This window comes from Oryza brachyantha, chromosome 11 (assembly GCF_000231095.2).
Source record: "Oryza brachyantha chromosome 11, ObraRS2, whole genome shotgun sequence".
In the NCBI taxonomy this organism is placed as follows: domain Eukaryota; kingdom Viridiplantae; phylum Streptophyta; class Magnoliopsida; order Poales; family Poaceae; genus Oryza; species Oryza brachyantha.
The window spans coordinates 2,305,484-2,326,269 of NC_023173.2; the positions used below are offsets into that span (position 1 = coordinate 2,305,484).

At 42.5% G+C, this 20,786-nt stretch overlaps 5 protein-coding genes across 6 annotated transcripts; 3 read left to right on the plus strand and 2 right to left on the minus strand.

Annotated features, from left to right (window-relative positions):
- Nucleotides 1-565: 565 nt before the first annotated feature.
- Nucleotides 566-2,228, minus strand: LOC102714508. 2 transcript variants are annotated; one of them, XM_040529108.1, is made up of 2 exons: nt 1,211-2,228; nt 566-661 (listed from the first exon to the last, which is right to left on the minus strand). In XM_040529108.1, the coding sequence occupies exons 1-2, from the start codon at nt 2,152-2,154 to the stop codon at nt 637-639; spliced, it is 969 nt and encodes a 322-aa protein (XP_040385042.1). In that variant the 5' UTR covers nt 2,155-2,228; the 3' UTR covers nt 566-636. The 2 variants fall into 2 exon arrangements, with proteins under 2 accessions (XP_040385042.1, XP_006663236.1); XM_006663173.3 differs by having other exon boundaries at nt 1,200-2,228.
- A 1,586-nt stretch (nt 2,229-3,814) lies between these two features.
- On the plus strand, nt 3,815-5,961 carry LOC102714782. The gene has a single exon (XM_040529035.1). It carries the CDS (start codon nt 3,880-3,882, stop codon nt 5,683-5,685), a length of 1,806 nt encoding a protein of 601 aa, XP_040384969.1. The 5' UTR covers nt 3,815-3,879; the 3' UTR covers nt 5,686-5,961.
- Nucleotides 5,962-8,123: 2,162 nt separating this feature from the next.
- Nucleotides 8,124-8,846, plus strand: LOC102701945. Its single transcript, XM_006662691.2, has one exon. The coding sequence runs from the start codon at nt 8,124-8,126 to the stop codon at nt 8,844-8,846; it is 723 nt and encodes a 240-aa protein (XP_006662754.1).
- A 2,678-nt stretch (nt 8,847-11,524) lies between these two features.
- On the minus strand, nt 11,525-15,365 carry LOC102702222 (probable serine/threonine-protein kinase WNK6). The gene is made up of 7 exons (XM_006662692.2): nt 15,051-15,365; nt 14,876-14,913; nt 13,765-13,995; nt 12,903-13,123; nt 12,605-12,762; nt 12,131-12,497; nt 11,525-12,015 (listed from the first exon to the last, which is right to left on the minus strand). Exons 1-7 carry the CDS (start codon nt 15,159-15,161, stop codon nt 11,816-11,818), a joined length of 1,326 nt encoding a protein of 441 aa, XP_006662755.1. The 5' UTR covers nt 15,162-15,365; the 3' UTR covers nt 11,525-11,815.
- A 3,755-nt stretch (nt 15,366-19,120) lies between these two features.
- Nucleotides 19,121-20,280, plus strand: LOC121055819 (vegetative cell wall protein gp1-like). The gene is made up of 2 exons (XM_040529152.1): nt 19,121-19,262; nt 19,293-20,280. Exons 1-2 carry the CDS (start codon nt 19,121-19,123, stop codon nt 20,105-20,107), a joined length of 957 nt encoding a protein of 318 aa, XP_040385086.1. The 3' UTR covers nt 20,108-20,280.
- Nucleotides 20,281-20,786: the final 506 nt, after the last annotated feature.

A 20,786-nucleotide genomic window follows, 5' to 3' on the forward strand; every position in this document is an offset into this window, starting at 1 on the left:
GTAGAATATCTCTAACTGTCGAAGATAAAACAATTTTTCTTTTGCCGTATTGGTTACAAACTTGCTAAAATAACAGATTTAAGAAACTATTTTTACCTAACTGATGGAGTTGCTCTAAGTATAGGCATAGGCGCTCTCCGGGAGGCGCACAAGAAGGTAAAATGCGAACTCCGACTACCTAATTAAACCTCCAAATTAACAAAAGCCTAACCACAATTCGAAGTACCAGGACTAGAATAATCCAACGCTGCGACGACAAAAAAAAGAAAGAAAGAACAAACGCGCGCTAAAACCTGATAAACTAGCTAGAGTCCAGACAAAAACAAGGGCATAACACAGAGCCAAGATAAACAAACTAGGGTGCACAGGTCAAGACGCACAGATCTCTGCTTGACTACTTATGTTGTCCAAGATCTGAATTTACCTAGAATTCATAAATTCTTGCCCCAGATTCTATACTTTAAGTTTGCCATATATATATATATATATATATATATATATATATATATATATATATATATATATATATATATATATACACACACACACACATATATATCTCATGCTCAGGATTCGATCTTGACTTCAAGCTTGCCAGCATGCTCCGGACTCTTGACTTGGAGCTTGCCATCATGCTCAGGCTTCTTGAGTTGAAGCTTGCCTAGAATACAGTAAAAGGAGTAGAAGGAATCAATCAGTGACCGACTAAATTAAGTTGCAATGCAATTTACTTAGGGGATTGGCCTTCAAATGAAAAAGGAAACGGCCGGTATGTTTTAGCACCATATATCTATGCTATTATAAAAACAGTAACGATTCGATACGTCAGCAGCGTCGTACGTCGGTTCGTCTTCGCAAGGTGTTGCTCTCGCTCTGACAAAATTGCAAAAATAGACCTCCAATCGTGATGTCTCGCTCCATAACATATGCAATGAAGGTAGTTAATACTCCCTCTATCTCTAAATATTTGACGCCGTTGACTTTATTATACATGTTTTAACTATTCGTCCTATTAAAAAAACTAACATAATTATTAATTATTTTAATATTATTTTATTTATTGTTAAATATACTTTTATGCATATATATATAGCTTACTTATTTAAAAAAAATTAAATAAGACGAATAGTCAAACGTGTATAAAAAAATCATCAACGTCAAATATTTAGAGACGGACGGCTAGTACTATATATATATACCTCTTAGTGACCTGTAGTGTGAGTAGACGGCGACGAGATAACCAAGAAATCCAGTCATGGCCATGGGCGAGAGTAAGACCACCAAGATTCCAGGAATCTTGCACACAAAGACGGCGAGAAGCAAAGCAGCAAGCATGAACAGGCCAGCCGAGCACGCCGTAGCCATGCAGGACACGGTGTTACCCTCATTGATCACGGCAAACGGCTCACGGAGCACGGCGGTGAAGAGAAGCATGCTCCACTGGCAGGAGACGATCCACGTCCCCAGCGAGACATCGAACACGGCGGCGGCGGCGGCGACGGGATCATCCGGGGGCAATCTGTCCACGACGTCGACGACCAGCCACGCCGCGCCCGCCAGCGCGAAGACGCTGGACGCGCCGAGGACGACGAAGCTCGGGAGGAAGTCGACGTAGAACCCTTCGTCTTCACCCGCCGTTAGCTCCCAGGTGAGCTGCGCGGCTGCAGCCTTCTCGCTGCCCGTGCGCTGCCGATGCTCGGCGACGGCGTGGCCCAAGACCCCGGTGGTGATGATCAGGTCAAGAACCACGGCGGCCATGCCGGCGACCGGGCCGAGGACTTGTCCGGCGGCGGAGGCCAGCAGGACGCCGTAGGTGATGCCGGTGAAGGCGGCGAGCTTGGTGATGGCGGCTGACAGGGAGATGATCCAGAAGAACATGTAGGAGCAAAGGAGGAGGGAGAAGGCGCAGACCCAGGTCAGCGGCTGGTCGCCGGGAACGCGCCATAGAAGAAGGTAGAGGGAGAGCACGGCGTAGACGAGCGACAGCAGCCACATGCCGTAGGCGACGTCTTTCCTCATGCCCCCGCCCCATGGGACGAAGAAGATCACCGGATCGTCGCAGATGTAGCCGCAGGTTACCACCTTCTTCTTCGTCGTCTTCTCTTCGCCGTTGTCGCCGTGGACGGCGGCGGTGCCGTTGTCACGCGGCGTCATCTTGTCTTGCGCTTCGATTCCCGGCGGCGGGCGGCGACGGATTGACTACCGAACCCTAAATTAATAAGCCCTCACATAATATCCGGTTCAATTTGGATATACGCGTTTGTAAAATAATATACTATTATATTAATCTGTTTTTTTATTTTTTTCTCTTTTAAAATTTAAATCTTTTTCTACCCCTATTCTCTACCTATATTTATTCTATATCTATATCTATGCTGCTATAAAAAGGATTCTGCCATGATTTTCGTTCGTCGTGGGCCGTTGGGCTGCTTCGCCAGGCCTCCACGGGCCGCCTGCTTTCTTCCTGGGCCGAGCCTCCTCAAATGGGTTGTTTGCGCAGGCGCCCCTTCGTCTTCGTGTCCGATGCTTCCAGAACCAATCACCTCTCCGATCCGCGATGCGGACCCGATCCATCGATCCAAATTGAAACCGCAGCTAATGACTCGGCGCCACAGCGAGCGGCGAGCCATGGACGTCCTGAAGCACGAGCTGCAGTGGAAGCGCCAGTTCCTCGAACCCGACTTCGGCGGCCGCAACCGGTGAAAAATTTTCTGATATCTTTTTCATATCTTTAAGAACTAAATATAGAAAATTTATATCGGTTACACATAAACACATACTATATCATCAACATATGATTAATCTCTCAGACATACACAACATCTTAGAGTCTTTGACTGCAACCGGTGAAAAATTTGTATCTTGCCTTTTTTTTTACCTTTCATCAATCTCTTCCACGTAATCTCATCTATGATGCGATAATATTCTATTCGAAGCCTGTTTATATCACTTAAAGCAAGTTTAATAGTAGAGCCAGATGCTAGTTCTAATATATGACACATACGACACTTACACTACACTAGCTTTAATTTCAACTATTATTTGTCCAATCCACCCTTTCTATTTCACCTTTTGTTTTGGTGTTTGCGTTGAGGTTGCTTCTTGCATAAATGATGACTCCTCTGTTCTCTCCTCCACCACACTATCCCCCATCGTACGTGATATCTTAGTGCTATGTTAATCCTACTAGATGCATGGTGCTCTTATTATACTCGCTCTAACGAGACATTGAATTTAAACATATACAATGACAGGGTCATCTTCAGGGTGTTTAGAAGAAAAAGTCAAACATTATATTTTGCAAACATAAATAATTTACGAATAAAACTTTTATATACGTGTTCATACTGATATAAAATCCAAAGCTGGAAAATAAACTTCGATGAAAAACCTTAAAATCAACTTCAAGTTTAAGGGCGAGAATTTAAATTTTAGTTTAAAACCCACCCAAAGCCAAAAGATGACCCGGTAATTTGGCAAATTTAACTTTTTGTCGTTTTCATGAGCGGCCAAAACAGATTGTCACTCACTGTTTATGACATATGAATCCTCATGAGTCTATTACATGTAGATTCAGTAAAAAATATATTATCAATATTTATAAGAGCGGCGAAAAGTTAAATGCCCCCGATAATTTTTAACCTAAATATTTGGAAAGGGCAGCATATGAATCCTTTTCATAAAAATATGTGCATTCTGTCCCGTTGTCCCTGGCCCTTTTTACCGTTACACAAATTGAATGCTCCTCCCCTCGCTGACGGCGGTTAACACATCACACCTAGAGATCCAAGTCCTCCAACGGCTACTAGTCTTCCCCAAAACCCAAACCCCGATGCCCTCGCCGCCGCCCTGACCCCGCCGCCTCTCGCCGCCGCAACCATGATGCCCAGGGCGTCCAAGCCGTCCTCCTCCTCCTCCTCCTCCTCCGCGTCCAAGCCGAGGAGGGTCTCCCCTTCCCCGTCCCCCGGGACGGCGCCCAAGACCGCCAAGAATGTTGTCGCCGGTGCCCCCCGCCGCCGCCGCAGCCCGCTCTCCGATCTCAACTCCGGGGACGCCTCCGCCGCGCGCGGTGGGTGTTTCAGGTTCCTTGTCTCCTCCGCGTCGGGTTCCAGGTCGAGGACCCCCACCCCGACCCCGACCCCGACCCCGGCGGCTGAGGCCGGGAGGGGGCGCCAGCGGCGGGTGGCGGATCAGGAGTCGAGGACGGCCCGGGTGGAGCGGATGCCGAGGTCGGGTGGTGGTGGTGGTCTGATCAGGACGGGGACGGCGAGGAAGCAAGCGCCGCCGGCGAGGGAGCAGCTGCATCATCATCAGCAGCAGCAGCAGCAGGTGCTGCATCTTGCCGAGGCGCTAACGCCGCAGAGGAAGGCGGACGCAGGGGCCACGCCGGCGTCCGGGGCGACGCCGCCGATCCACGCCTCGATCTCGCCGGAGGTGCTGCCCTGCGGCTCCGCCACGCCGGCGTGCTTCGCGGCGGGCCACCACGTCGTGCCGGGGGTCGGCGACCGGCGCAAGTGCCGGCCCAGGGGCATCCTGGCCATCGCCGGGGAGGGGGCGAGCGAGGACCTCGACGCCGACCCGTCCAGGGCGTCGATCCAGTGGCTGTCCTCGCCGTCGGGGGATGGGGCCGGGACGTGCTCGACGAAATGCGCCAACGAGGCATCGGTGAACTGGCTGCCGTCACCGCATGAGGAACGCGGGGTGGATTTGCTGGGCGATGAGATCTTTGTGCCGAGATGCTCCTTGGAGGACGCCTTCTGGCAATTCTCCCCCGACTGCACGGGGCTGTTGAGCTCGCCGGTGCTCGGTGGTCTACTGGACATTGGCACGCCGGCATCCGAATTGTCTGAGACAACACCATCATCGGGATTCCTCCCCGCGCAGAAGACGCCGAGTACCGGCGACAGCATTAGTCCCTTCTCCCTTATTGTGAAGAGGGCATCACAATCACTGTCCTCTAGAGGACTCAAGTCCTTGTGTTCCCAGCAAGGGCTGGGCAGCTCCAGCTATGGATTGGCAGCTGATCCGACAGCGATCTCCAATGAGTCATGGAACAGCAAGTGCTCAGGGCTGACGAGGACTTGCAGTCGTCCTTTGACAAAAATGGATCCAGTGGTAGAATGTCTCGAGATGATGACTTTGTCCCCAAGGCCTGGGGATCCCGATTATTGCGAACATGGTGCCTTGCCTGCACCATTGCCTGATCTTAGCTTCCAGTTTTCAGGTGCTCCAACTCCTCTGGAATCGATAGATTTGACTTCGTTTAAGAGGTCACCTTGTGGCATAGAATTGAAGGGGAAGTGTGCGAGTTTGCAGAAACTGGTACCTGCAGAGACCCGAATCTCTTGGCGAGAAGGGCTAGTTAGCAGAATGTTTGACATGGGTGATCTCGACTGCTGCAAGTGGTGGTCTGATGATGAGGATGGACCATATGTTCAACACAGTGACGACTCCAAGTTTCAGCCAGTTAGCCCTTCTTGCCTGCAAGAATGTGGCGACCAAATGGCAGCATGTGGCTTTGGCTCAGTTGAGTTTGATTATAGTTGCAGTGAAATGTATAATGCCAAGCCTTCTCCAAACCCTGTTTCAGTCGCAGAGTCTATGAGAGCAGAAGGATTTGAGCTTGTCTCGTCCGATGACTCGGATTGGACTCTCTTGTACAAGAATGGCTTATTTGAGACATGAGTTTGTCTGAATTGGAGTGAGCTTTCTCTGTTCAGATGTTGTATACTAATTGTAGCATGAGAACCATTGCAAATACAGGAGTTTGTGTTTGCTCACCGGCCTTGTATTTTTTTTTCAAGAGTTTTCTGTTTTTAATCCTTGAGCAGCCGTACATGTAAATTACGTTGGTAGATAGATTTGTTTCTTGAATAACTCTTCCGGTTCATTTTTATTCCAGTGGTTGCAACTCAGAGCAACATGAGTAACTGAGTGTTATACCATATTGGTCTACCTTTCATTTGACAAATGTTTGACTAATTTGCTCTCTTTCCAGATTCACCATTTGCTGCTTGTTTCTCGATTTGCAAACTTGATGTTGATATTGCACATACAACAGTTATGTGTGGTATCTGCTGTCTAGTTTTTGCATGTCAATAAGCTTGTCAATGTGCGGCAACATTTATATGTTATATTTCTAGTTTTTGCAGGTCAATAAGCTTGTCAATGTGTGGCAACAATTTATATGTTATATTCCAGTATTTTTATTTAGTATGGTAAAGTATGAGAGATTCTTGCCTCTAGATGATTCTGGTATAATTTGTTAATTTGTTGTTTTACTTTAAACCTAACAATTTGTTAATTAAATGGTGGCCATCCTAGTTTTGTTAAAACAGGAACTTAGTTTACTGTAAAGAAAGTAGTTTTAATGGGTCGATAGAAATATTCTGATGGTATATTTGTGCCGTGCGATTAATTTGTTCAACCAACATTCTGTCACTTTTGGTCTTACTCAGGAAAAGACGATTGGATGAAGTGTGCCTTGAGAGGTTTCAACAGCATAGCAAAACATACATCCAGTCATGGATTCTCCAGGGTTAGTCCTTTCCTCCATTAATTTTATGAGTTTAGATCTTTCTAACTTATAACTATAAATTGATTTGGCACTCTATACCTCATATGGTAATAACTCTGCTTCAAAAAGCAATCTCAGCTATCATGTCGTGCCAAATAAGGCAAAACTCAACTCATGCCTTAACCCTGTCATGATTATTCAACGTCAACAAAGAGTGGTCTGTGACATTTGATCCTATATATTTTGTGGAAAGATCAGTGACATGGAAGTGAAATGTTCACTTCTTGTAGGAGGTAGCTATATTAGAGGCACACTTATGCCACCTCAAGCTTAATGCATTGTTATTTTCTGTATATATTTAAAAACAACAATTATATGCTGTCCTATTTCGCTGCACTTTTACAATATAACTTTATATCCTATTCAAACAATCTAAGTAACTCGAGTTCAGAATGGAGAAAATATTAGCACATCAAAGTAAATGTATTTGCAAGAAACATGTACCACTGGACAAGTTAGGATATTTTGTTCCATACATAGCAGATACTCAGATAGATATGCAGTAACGCGCACTTCAATGTTTACAAACAATAACGCTACCTGATGCAGAGTACTAGTAAACTGTTAATGTAGCCAGCAAAGGTACATAAATATGGAAGCTGACAAAAGGACCTTTAACGGTTTAACGCCAGAAACCAAGAATCTTCTTCTGAGGATTGAGATAACCAGAACGTCAGTGGTTGTTATTTACTGTACAAGTGCTTCTTACTGACAAATAAACATCAATGCAGTTGTCTGCCTATCTGATAGATATATAGTTCAGGTTTTCCTCTCTTTTTCTGAAACAAATGACTTGAGCTGTCTAGAGGAACAGAGACCAACGTCATCATCTAGTTCAATTTTAGCTTGTTAGTTTGGCACAATGGTGGATCCATGAATTTTCTGGAGCCTGGACAAACCTAACAACGATGAGCCCATGGTTTAGCCATCCATCAATCAATCAATGTTACTAAACTCAGGATTTAGAAAGTAATCGACACATGATACATGAGTGGTGACAACATAGATCATGCTGCTGGTATAAGAGACATGCCAACAGTACTGTCTGCTGCATAAAGACTGAGACGCAGGTACGTACAACTACAAGTAGTTGGAACCAAATTGACAGATTGCTACCAGATGGCGTCCGCTGGTGCTTCAACGAACATCTCGGTTGCACGACTCGTTTTCCAGTTCTTTTGCTTGTGGATTGCTGCCATCCTGGACTTTGAGCTAAGCACTCGTGCAGAACTGCAGATGCTTTGCCACCAACAGTTGAGACATCACATGGTCTCAAGCTCATTTGTTCATGTCTCTGCCCTGGAATAAAAGAACACCATTGTGACCTGGAGACAGATGATTACATCGCAACAGAGAAGTTGCCTCATTGTCAGTTGACAGAGAATAATAGAGCAACGGTAGCTGAGATGACTTCTCAATGTCAGTGCCTCTTGCTCTTGACTATAAATAGAATGAACTGCAAACTGTTGAGCACCAAGGAAGCATCAGTTCTTCTCCTCTCCTTCATTTCTGATAGAAACACATCTTGGCATCCACCATTACAAACATGGCTTCCCATCAAAGGTCTGCAAGTCTGCCCTCCAGGCTTCACTCCACTGAATCCAATGTGGAAGAAGAGCTGCAGAGCCTGAAAGCTTGCTTCGCTGCGCCTTCCGCAACCATTGGCACAATGAGTGATGGTCTGAGGAGGCTTGGAGATGTCTACAGAAGCATAGAGGAGATCATGTTATTGCCCAGAAACCAAGCTGGCCTCTCCTTGCACCAACAGAAGCAGATGGTGGAGGAAGAACTTGACAGGTCCCTAGTTCTGATTGATCTCTGCCATGCCATGCAAGAGAGCATGGCAGAGCTGAAGATGAGCATCCATGAGTTGCAGCTAGCCCTCAAGAGAGGAGATGCTGTGGCTGCTCAAAACAAGATCGAGTCTTTTGTTCGCCTCGCGAAGAAGGCACAAAAGCCATTCAGGAAGACAAGCATCAGGGCAACTTCTGAGGGTTGCAGGATGGTCAGGCTACTAGAAGAAGCCAGAGAGATGGCCATCTCTCTGCTTGAATCCACATCACTTCTACTGCCAAAGCAAATCGGCAACAACAATTCAAGCAAATGGTCTCTTGTCTCCAAGAGATTTCAGAAAAGGAAGGTTGTTTGTGAGGAGGAGCAGTTGCAAGCACTGGAGCACAGCATGGCAGATGTTGAGAGTGGTGCTGAGTTTTTGTTCAGGAGATTGATCCAGATCAGGGTTTCTCTACTGAACATTCTTAGCTCATAGATATCTCTCAAGCCTTGCCTCTCTGGCGCCTTGCGATTGGCATCCACCTTTTAAAGGATTCGTCAATCTTGTATATATAATTTTAGCTTATTAAATGGGCACAAATGTATATAAGATCGATCTATGAAAGACAATTTTGGTCATTATCCATGTTCTTCATCCTACTTATTTATATGAAAATCTTATTATGACCATCTTTTCTGGTGCACATGATGAATCAAATTGCAACAAAGAAGGTTGAATTATGTAAAAAAACTTTTTATTCATAATTTTATTGAGAATCCAGATGTCCATTGATTTGTGGCAAACCTTCTGAACTACATCAGATCTTTACCGGCTGTACGTTTCACCTGGTCAACTGTTACCTGGCTGTTTCATGTTCCACGATGGTCAACTTTACCTCACATGTAGTTCCATTTTCACTTTTTTAAGGCAATTCACACATGTTTCAAACCTGTAAATTTGCATAGAATTTTTATATGGGAGCTTGTGTTGTAGATGCACGAACATGCCAACTCCAATCAAATAGCCTGACCATGAAGCACATGCTGAGTTCTGACCAGCGCTTATAATTGAGATCCTTTGCTTCCAATTAGGCGAACACAACAGATTAATATAACTCATCTGTTGCACCTAAAGACCGGTGTTCCGTTTTTTTATCATTCCACATGATTAAGTGATGTTCTAATCTTCATGTTCTAAACAAGTGAATATAAAACATACTTGATTCATAAGTTACATAACGTGGTAAAATACTCTGTAGAACACCAAAGCTCACACTCTTAATTTTGAAATGCATTTAGATTAGAAATAACTCCTCGTAAGTTTCAGAAACAGTACAGATGGCACATAGATTAGAAAACAACCCCTAATTTTCATTTGCAGACTAGTAATGGCACATGATGCATGACAGGTCTAGGTGAGGGTTGCTTAAGAATCATATGCACAAAGCAGAATTTTCACTGGACTACCACCAGAGAGTACACTGAAAAATTGTGGGGAGTTCCAAACTCTGATCCAGTAGGATACATCCTGGACATTCAAAGACCACCACAGCTTGGAGGTTTAACTAGAGATTCATATGAAACAGCACATCGACGCCAAAGCGCAGTGAAAAGGTTCAGCACCACTTCAGAGCGTGTCTCTGTTTTACCCTGTGAGATGTGCTGATGTGCTGCTTCATAACCAGGCCATGTCTTGGGCCTAGGTCGCCCTTCTGCATAAATCTCAAAGTAATCTTAACCATCCAAAAGTGATTGATAGGGGAAAAAAAGAATAAGAAAATTGATAAATAGACAACCCCCTGTATCTTAATGCATCGCTGAGAGTGCCATCCATATCGTGCATACCTGAATTCGCATATTTTGGTTTTTGTTTCAGGTAATAATATGTTTTGGTTTTCTTTAGATTTATCTATGAACCAATAGGTCGGAGTGTGAACTCTTTGAGTGGAAGATCATGGGACCCCTTTTGTGTTCAGTCTAGGGAACGCAAGAGAAATTGATAGCTCAAATGTGGTGATGTAAATGTGTAGAGAAAACGTAGGCACAAAGCAAGTATACATGTCCACGAAGGTGTAATACCATATTCCTGTGGATGTTCTTATAGATTGTGTGTATACAATAAAAATGATGAGAATGATAGAACCTTTGTAAGAATTAATGGGAGTCTCCTTCTATAGCTCATAAATACTCCCAACGAGAGGTTGATGCTTGCTACCTTCTCTTCTTAGTGTTTTTCTCATCTCTAGTTTACTCTCCTTTGTTTGTTGGGCTTGGTCCTTGCTGGTTCTATCCGTAGAACTTGTATCTATGTGGACTTATCCCCTAGATTTTGCACCATTTGGGGTAGCCATTTAATGCACATGCATCATCCTCGTTAATAGGACTTGTGATAGAACTGGCAGTGCCGGAGGTTGATGGTAGACTTATGTGGATCTGCCGGTCCTTGTGCACTACCCTTGGGGAACAGATAGGACTAGTACCTCCCCACACACACCATCAGGTATTCGACCGGTGGACCCCACATGTCAGTGAGAACACGTGGCAAGTAGCCATTAAGCGATGGTCATCGTTGGTTGGAAACTGTGATGATGATGATGACAACAACGACAAGATTGAGGGGGACCCAAGTATGTGTGCCCCTATTTTCTACGTCTACCCAATGAGTGATGAGTTTCAAAATTAACATGCTGTTGCCTCTAGTCCAAAATAAGCAAAAAAAAAAAAGACATTCGAACCTAACTTTAGCTTATCTATGTAAGAATGGCTTATGATTTTTTAAAAAATACATGGGAAATGTTGATTGTTTGTTCAAGCTTATACTTTTTGGCTTAAAAAGTTGGTTTCTAAGCCCAAACAAAGAGGACTTTAATGTTTTGGCATGGGACAGTGGGTGTAAGACACCACCTTGTCCTTAGAACTTTGTATGCCTAGCATTAAATGCAAAAAGTGGATTGTCCCTTAGCTAGCCCTGGCCGGTACACCATATTGGTTGGTCTCATGCTGCCCCAAAGCCCTTTTAGTTCTCAAGTGGAGGCATCCGGACGGTCCAATCCTCTTAGTTAAGACACAGATAAATTCTAGCACCACGAATCCACTGGTATAGATATTCTATTTCTAATATCACCGACACAATGTATATTATAAATATATATATTCAGATTTATTAGTATCCATATGAATTTAAAAAAAATAAAATATCATGTAACCTAAAATGGAGGTAACAGTAAAAATCAAGAATGAGCTGACTTCCTGAAAACCTCTTTCCTAACGGTAACTTTTTCTGGGTAATGGAATATTTCATTACGCCTAACCGTAATTATGTACAAACTTTTTTGCATCATCGGTGAAAAATGTTTTGGTTTAACATACAATGCGTGGCACTGAGCTTTGAGCATACACCAAGGAGACTGAAACATATTCTTCAGGCCACTGAAATGAGGGAAAACTGGGCAATCCACTCCCTACCTAGGAAGAACTCGGGAGCATCTTACCAACTTTAACGCAGGGTTTCCAGCTAGGAAAAATGTGGAGTAAGAAGGCATCTATCAACTCGGGAAAGGCAGGATTCCATTCAGGCAGCTCGAGCTGCTCAACCATCTCCGAGGACACCGACAGGCTTGTATCCTTCTCCATGTCGAAGCAGAACTGAACATTCTTAAACTTACCTGCAAAAAAACATTTTATTGAAAACGAGAGAAATTTCAACTGTTTTGTTGTTCGAAAAGACACAAATTAAGCTGTATTTAGATCGTAAGGTGTCACTTTGATGTTTATTATTACCATCAGGAGGTGAAGGGAATCGCAGAAACAACATGACAGGGTTGGTGTTGCTCATGTTCCCTTCTAATACAAAATCACCCTTTTGAAGCACCAAACTGAAAGATTTCTCCTTCCCATTGACAGTATCATTCGGCACCAGAGAGACAAAAATTGGTACATCTTTAGAATCCAGGCTTGAGTTTTCTGTAAATTTTACTTGTTCTTGCACTGGATTTGAGCTTTGTTCGTTCGCACCATCCTTCTGAAGAAAAGGGCTCTTCAAGAGCTCACTTGCAGGCAATCTGTCAGATACTGAAGTTAGACAGCTCTCAATGAAATTTCTCAGTTCTGCATCCTTGACTTTGGAGAGAGCGACTGGCTTTACACCCTGCAGTTATAGAGACATGAATATGATGTGATATGTTTAGCTACCAGAATGGTATAAAAGTATGTACTCCAATTTATGAATGTTGAACTATATTGAAGGTCACTTACTTCAGTTATCTTCTTGTATATCTGAACAAAGCCCTTGCATTCGCTGTATGGACATTCACACGTCACCATTTCAAGCATGCACATTCCAAAAGAATATATATCAACAAGCTCATTGTAATTCTCACCAAAAAGCTCTGGTGCCATGAATTCAACGGTGCCTGTATTTAACAGTAAGAGCACCAGTTGATGCATGTAATGCTTCAAAATAAAATTATTTTGAAGGAAGTAAAAGACAGTTGTCTCCAGTACTTGTAATTTACTTCGAAAGTTTTGTGGCTTTGTGGAGCAGTTCACCTACCTTGAATACTCTGTGTTTTCCTTTGCTGCATGACCATTGCTAAACCAAAATCCCCAATCTTCACTTTGCCATGGTTTCCATTGATGAAAATGTTGTCACACTTCAAGTCCCTATGTATGATTGGTGGCTTCTGACTATGTAGATATTCCAGCCCTGTCAGTATTTGTTTTGCCCATCGTCTCATTGCTTTCATGTCAACTTTCTTATGCTTTGTACGGTACCTAGTCATGTGCACCAAAGATTATTCATCACATGAAAGAAAAAGCACTACTCCCTCAGGATATAAAGATTTTTAGAGCTAGGAATAGATATTAACAAAGCAGGTGAGAAACTTTTGTGGTGAAACCTTATGATTGCTTGAAAAGAGAATGTATGTGTATAAGTTGTTATATTTTAGTATAAATCTTAAATGCTAGAAGTCTTTATATTTTGAGACAGAGGAACTACTATGTATCCATCTAATGATCGAGTTAAATGCAAACAAAAAAAAATTGTGGAGCATTAAGATAATTAGTTCTATCATGATGTATTCCTTTTCTTCCAAATGAAAGCCCCCGAGAAGCAGGAATAAAGCTATACTCAAAGCCTAGTTGGGTTCATGAGGAATTTGGCTTCTGAAACCAATGTAATTTTAAACTAAAAACCTAATCATGAAAACATACTGAACCCATTTGTTAGTTTCTCAGTTGTTTCAAACAAGGCAGATAAGATCACATAAGCAAACAAAATTAAATAAAACCCAAGGGTGAACAAAACTTAAATGAAACAAAAACTACTTCTAAAGAGGAACAGAAAAAAAGAAAGAAACATAGTGTCTAGCTTAGAACGAGAGAGGGAATGGCAGGGGAATACAAATACATACTCTCTCAAATTACCAGATGTGAACAGCTCGGTGACAATGTTAACCGTCCTGTTCCTGGTGTCAACCCACGAGGCGTAGAGCTTGAGGATGTGCTTGTGCTTGAGCGATTTCAGCAGCTGGATTTCCGTGCAAAGCCGCTGCAGTTCCTTGGAAGAACCCATGATGCGATCGTTTATCTCCACCTTGCCCCAGGCCACCTCTATTCCATCCACCGCGTCAAAAGCCTTGTATCTGTCAGATAATCACCAACATATATATTGTGTTGAGGTTGGTGTTAGGCGACCCTGACGATTTTCGGCAAAAGTTATGATTAAATTGTTTATACAAATGATTGAAGGAGAGAATTTTATTTTTTGACACTCGACAGCTTAAGGTTTGATTATTAAGATTTGCTTCTTTCCAATAAAAAGTACCTCGAGGTACCAGTACCTCATGGTACCAAATTATTTCTGATCGTTGGATCTATCCACGCATATCCTATTTAGCTAGATCCAATAGTGAAAAACGATCTAGTATCTCGAGGTATTTTTTTGTTGGACTGGAGCAAATCTCCTGATTATTTGATAGCCTGACTCACTGTTATTGATTTAGATGCTTCCACATGTCATACTCATAAGTATCAACATAAATAATTTGATAAAAAATTTATCAAATCATTAAATTTATCATGATTTAACTACAATTAGCATGCTGTAAGTACGTACTAGTATAAAAAACCATGAAACTAATTTTCTGAATCCAACACCGTAGGGGAACAGTGTTGCAATGCCTCATTTCTCATATTCTATGGAGTAACAGTCAACAAAACACTGGACTTATTTAAACATGAGAATCCCCTGGCTCGATTTTATCCTCAGCAGCCGTTAAATTCTTGGTATCCGAAAACACTACAAATATATGAATTATTTTCTGGAACTGAAATTGGTGACATATCAGTCACCAAAATCATACGAGGCACCGTTTGGAATGTAGAAATTTCATGATTCAGTTCAACAAAACTCGACAAATCAATGGATTTAACCCACCAGTTCATCCCAGACAAAATGGAGATTTCATTACTTGGCAACACATGAAGGAGTTAATAATCAACCAAGAGGATTGGAGGCATTACACTGTCTTGGAGGATCCTGATCCGATGATCTCCTTGTACTGCAGCACATCGCGCACAGAAATTAATCAGCCAAATCAGACGAACAAATTCTATATCCAACACACACACACCCAAAAAAAAAAAATCAATCCAAAATGAATGATCGATGCGCGCGCGAGGTTGAGCACATATGTACCCGGAGGTAGCGGCCGGTGGGGTCGGCCTCGGCGACGTCGGGGTCTTCGTCGGGCGGCTCCGGCTGCTCGTCGGCGACGAAGTCCGCCGCCGCCGCCTCCGGAGGCACCATCGATCGGTTTCTGGCAGATCGATGAGGCAGGAAATATCAATCGTCGTGTAGTAGCCGGATCAGGAGAAATTGTGAGAAAGGGATTGTTGCGTTTGCATGGATGGATCGTCTCATCTCATCCCAGAAGATGAAACCGCCGTTGCAAATTGGAGTAATCAGCTGTGGGCCGGGCCACCTGTATGCGTGCATCAAAATCGAATTAAGGAATTTATTAAGGTTATCCCTCAAATCAACCGTGTCGACGTCAGTCTCATACGTAATAGTACTACGTAGCAGGTTTATCTTTTCTGCTTATAAATTTTAAATTTTGATTGATTTTTGGGTTTTCACCGTAGTTTATTTTCAGTCTTGTTTTCCAAATAAATCACTAAGAACACGTATATAAAAGTTCTATTCACAATTATATTTTTATTTATAAATATATCATTTGATTTTTTTCTCCAAAACCAGATCTTTTGTACAGAAACACTAACATTTTTATTATTTGTATATGCAAGTCGAATAGCAAACACAATGATTGGTTTGCTTTTATTTTTTAAAGATAAAACTTTTCCTAATTAAAAGTAGATTTTTAGTAATTGTAAAATTAGTGACTGAGCTATCGCGCCGCTACAATACTCGCAAGCCATTTTAGCTTGCTACATCGTTAGTGGATGAGTTCATTACCAATTTACCATGAAACTGAAGCTCCGTCGTTACGAGGCCGTGTTCGTTAGTCTGGGCAAGTTAGTCAGACTATTCCGTTTTGTTCGTGCACATTTTTTAAACTATTAAACATAGTATTTTTTTTGAAAAAATTCTTTATGAAAGTTGCTTTAAAAAATATTATCAATATATTTTTCAAGTTTTTTAGTTAAAATTAATTAACAAAACGCTAATTCACTGCTATTTTTTTATATCGGTTACTTAACCTATTAAAGAAGTAAAGAACACTATATTCTTGACGTCTAACGCCTTGGATCTACGTGGTAGAGTCATATGCAACTCATTATAAAGACCTTATGGCAAGAAGACCTGTGAAATGATGAGTCAATCATCTTCTCGCACGTCTTTGAGCCCTTAGACTGTTCTCTCGTCCTAAGTTTGGTCTAGTAGGCAGAAGATCGACTCTAGTATGAATAAATAAATATTTTATTAAACCATAGTTGATACGAAATTATTTGTTAGCCATCTAGTCTCCGATGCCAATTTGATCGGTCGCTCAGCCGACGGCGTCGCTGTCCTACTGTTTCTGCTGCATCCCTTAGAACCCTGACAGTAAGTAAATCATCAGTAGGAAATGTCTTCTCCCTCCTTGCTCTAAGCCTCTAACCATGTATCTCCGTTGTTAGGGAATTATATTTTGATGCATTCATCGATGTGCATTTAAGCCTATCGATCATTGCCTATCGTGGCATGTTATATTAATTGCATTTATCTATTAATCTTACCATGCGTATTATAAAGTGATTCCAAAATAGCGTCACTTCTCATGGACTACAATAGTATTGTATTAGTCATACTTAACGTAACACATCCCGGTGATATTTAAACCCTCTACACGTAAATGCAGGCTATTTACTTGTTGATAGTCACTATTGCCCTCGACACGTTATCTTCAAGTAAGAAGAATTCTCGCAGCTAATTAATTTTCTCTCGAGAAAAATCTAACGAATATCATTCACAAACACTTAATCGTAAGAAATGTCATCGACGAGTATGAGTTCTATAAAATATAAAATATCATCGTACAAACGAATTTGTGTAAGAAATATCATCCCCGTTAGGGTTTATCAACATTTCTCTATTAAGTGCTATAATTCTCCATTAAGTGCTCTAATATGAACAATGTATTTAACGACATAAATGGTCATAACTCTAACGGCGATGTCATTTATCAGACAAAGTTATTTGTACGATTGTATTTTGTAAAATCTGTACTTATCAATGACATTTCTTAGATTTAAATGTTTGCCAATGATATTTTTTGGATTTTTCCTCTTTTCTAATAGTTGCCCGTAAATTCTGAAAAAGGTAATTTGATAAAAACGACGTCCGTGGAAGGTAGCCGGCTGAGTACTGTGACGTGACCTACAGCACCACCGCTACTAGAAAACAACTTTTGTAGACTACCCTCACCAAGTCCCAGGAAGACCGTTAGATAGTTCGTTTGTGAGGTATTTCTTCTATTCCTAAATATTTGACACCGTTGATTTTTTTATATATATTTGACTATTTATCTTATTTAAAAAATTTACTTAATTATTAATTATTTTTATATCATTTCGTGTAGTGTTAAATATATTTTTATGCATATATATAGCTTTACATATTTAACAAAATTTTTTGAATAAAATGAATGGTCGAACGCATATAAAAAAGTCAACGGCGTCAAACATTTAGGGACGGAGGTAGTAGTCAATAGCGAGGGAAGGACATGCTCTCTACCTGTGAAGACTTATTATCTCATACAGAACAATAACAATGATATTATTGTAAATAAGAGGATCATCCGAAATAATAATAGTATTATTATATGTGGGCTACTAAGAGGCCCGTATAGAACAATCGATTATCTCAAGCGGGTCTCTTAATGGGTTACCTACAATAATGCTAATTCTAAAATAATACATATGTTCATATGTGAGATATTTTACACACCCAAATAATCATTATAATACCTTATTGTTTATGCCCCTTATGGGTTGTCTCTGTCTGCCATTCAGGCTCAAGTTATTAGTTACCCGAAATGATCAACTTAAAATGGCTTGTTAATATTGCAACGACATGATATAGTTTAGTCACTAAAATTGTAGTTATGTAAAATTTATGCTTTTTAGGTAGAGGCACTAATATAGAAACAATAACATTACGTAATACATAGTCTCTAATGGTTCTGGCGAGGAAAAACATACTACTTAAATTTGGCTGAAATGCTTTAACTGTTACTACTATGCACTAATCTTTGCCAGTCGTGTTAATCTATGGGCACCATGCCTATGGTGGGGGTGAGAATTAGGAGGGAATTCCTCCTTCGAGTATATATAACAAGTTAAATTTGGATTGTCCATCATCACTTAAAATCACTTAAAATCTAACTCTGATCGTCCATGATTGTTATCTCTTTGGCCAAAGAGGCAAACAATAAAAACAGAATAAAAATCACATAATCCGGTACCTCCCGTTATTACGTGGCGCCTACAAAGTTGTTCTACATAAAAAATATTATATATATATATATATATATATATATATATTATCTTCTCAACGATAATAAAATTTACCTAATCATATTCTCTACCATCTCCATCTCCTCATCCTTTACTCGCAAGACTTATCTCTCTCTAATATATCTTCCCACCCCCTCCTCCACCCTCCAGCATAGCAATGAATGAATGATGGTAGCATGTCGTAAGGTTGATCACTAGCTATATATTTTGTTCTTAATTAATATGCATACAAGAAACACAGGCAATGTCCACTATCTGAAAAGTTAAGGAACACAATGCAAGTCTCTTGGGGACTCTCTTTCCATGCTACTACGTACCTAGCAAGAGGACAACCACATGAGCAAATCATACCAATGCACTACTACCAGTTGATGGTGAAAACTTGCACCATAGATGCACGACCAAGAAAAATGTGGCTAAACAACATGTACCCGGTAAAAAAGAGATCCACTATATATGAGCAAATGAAGTAATGACTCCTGCCTAAACCCTCACTAATGCATGTCACATTCATTAGGAGTCACACCAACAACCCATTTACTACCACTCACTCATGTCTCTAATTCTGAATTCAACAACCAAAAAGACGCCACTACAACAAAAATGTGTGAGATGTTACCAAACTAATTAAACTCGGTCGCAGTTTACTCAGTTGACTACATTTTTTTTAACCATCACCAACCAAAATCCACTCAAGTTAATTTCAAGCCCTATATAAACTGAAGCAAAGCATAAGAGTGTTAATCCAAGATGGCATCAAGATCAGCAGCAGCTTCTTCTACTCGTGCAGGAGTTGTACTCATCGAGATGCCATGCCTCGTGGTCTTCGTCATCGCGTTGCTGCTGCTCTCGCCATGCTGCGTCGACGCCACGTCGCGGTCGCTACTGGTTAGCTCCGGCGGCGCCGCCGATGCGCCGGAAGCCGGCGTGCAAGCCGCGGCGCCGGGGCCGGCGGTGGCGGCGTCGTTTGGTGCCGAACCTCCATTGATCGAACCGGCGGTGGTCGACCCGCCAGCTGCGGCGCCGACGGTGCGCGCCGTCGTCACCGCGGCGCCACCGCCGGGGGAGGAGAGCGGCCATGCCAAGAAGAGCAAGCACGGTGACCATGAGAAGGCGCCACCGCCAAAGAAGCACCACGAGATCAAGGCGCCGCCGAAGTCCAAGCACCACGGGCACCACGCTCCACCGGAGCCCGAGCTTTCGCCGCCGGCACCGGCGCCGGAGGCGTACACTACCCCTGACGCACCAGCGCCGGAGGGCCCCCACCACAGCGGCAGCGGCGGGCACCCGTGGCCGCATCCGGGCAACCAATGGCCTCCACTGCCGCCGTTCCACCCGCCGCCGACCCCGGCATGGCCGCACCCGGGAAACAAGTGGCCGCCGCTGCCGCCGTTCCAGCCGTCTCCGACGCCAGCGTGGCCTCACCCCGGCGGCAACAAGTGGCCACCGCTGCCGCCGTTCCCGTTCCACTTCCACCCGCCACCGACGCCGCAATGGCCGCAGCCAGGCAACAAATGGCCGCCGCTCCCGCCGTTCCCCGCCCACCCTCCGCCGACGCCGGCATGGCCGCACCCAGGCAACAAGTGGCCGCCTCTGCCGCCATTCCCGTCCCACCCTCCGCCGACGCCGGCATGGCCGCACCCGGGCGGCAACCAGTGGCCACCACTGCCGCCGTTCCACGGCAGCGACGACGTGCCGGCGGCGAAGATCACCAAGGAAGAAGAAGTGCACGAGTGATAGCATGAGTTTAACTGAAGGAAATTAAGCACTCAAATACTAAGCTCCGTTAGATTTAATCATTTAGATAACACAAAAGCAGTACGAATAAATTTTGAATTTGGATGGCATTTGTCCAAGATGATTGATATTTGATCTTCCCCAATGAGGGCATGCATGGTGATATGAATAAAGCAACGTGACAATTGAGCTTGCTTCTTCTTGTGCTAATTAAGTGATTACACATGCATCCCTGGTGTGATAATCAAATCACTATGTTATGTTAAAATATATATGATATATATAGAAATAACATATATTGTTTTATTAGTTGAAGTGGTTTTTAAAATTAACCTACATATAGTCTCTCTATGTTTCTCAAATAAATATTTTTAAAAGTTATCCATAGTTTAAATTCTAAAAGCCTGACCTCAGTTTTATCTAAAATGACAAGTATTATGAAACCAAAGTGAGTATTGATTAGAACGTTTCAAGAACAGAAGCATGGGAGAATCATATATATTAGGTGTTTTTTTACTGTAAAGAAAGTTTTATTTTAAAAAAAATGAAAAACTCTAGCTGGTTTATGATGGACCTATCTGATTGAAGAAATATTTGGGCCGTTTCTTATTTTCATACTGTCTTTAATAACCAACACAAACTCATTACCAGACACATTAGGGCCAAGGATTTTGGCCCA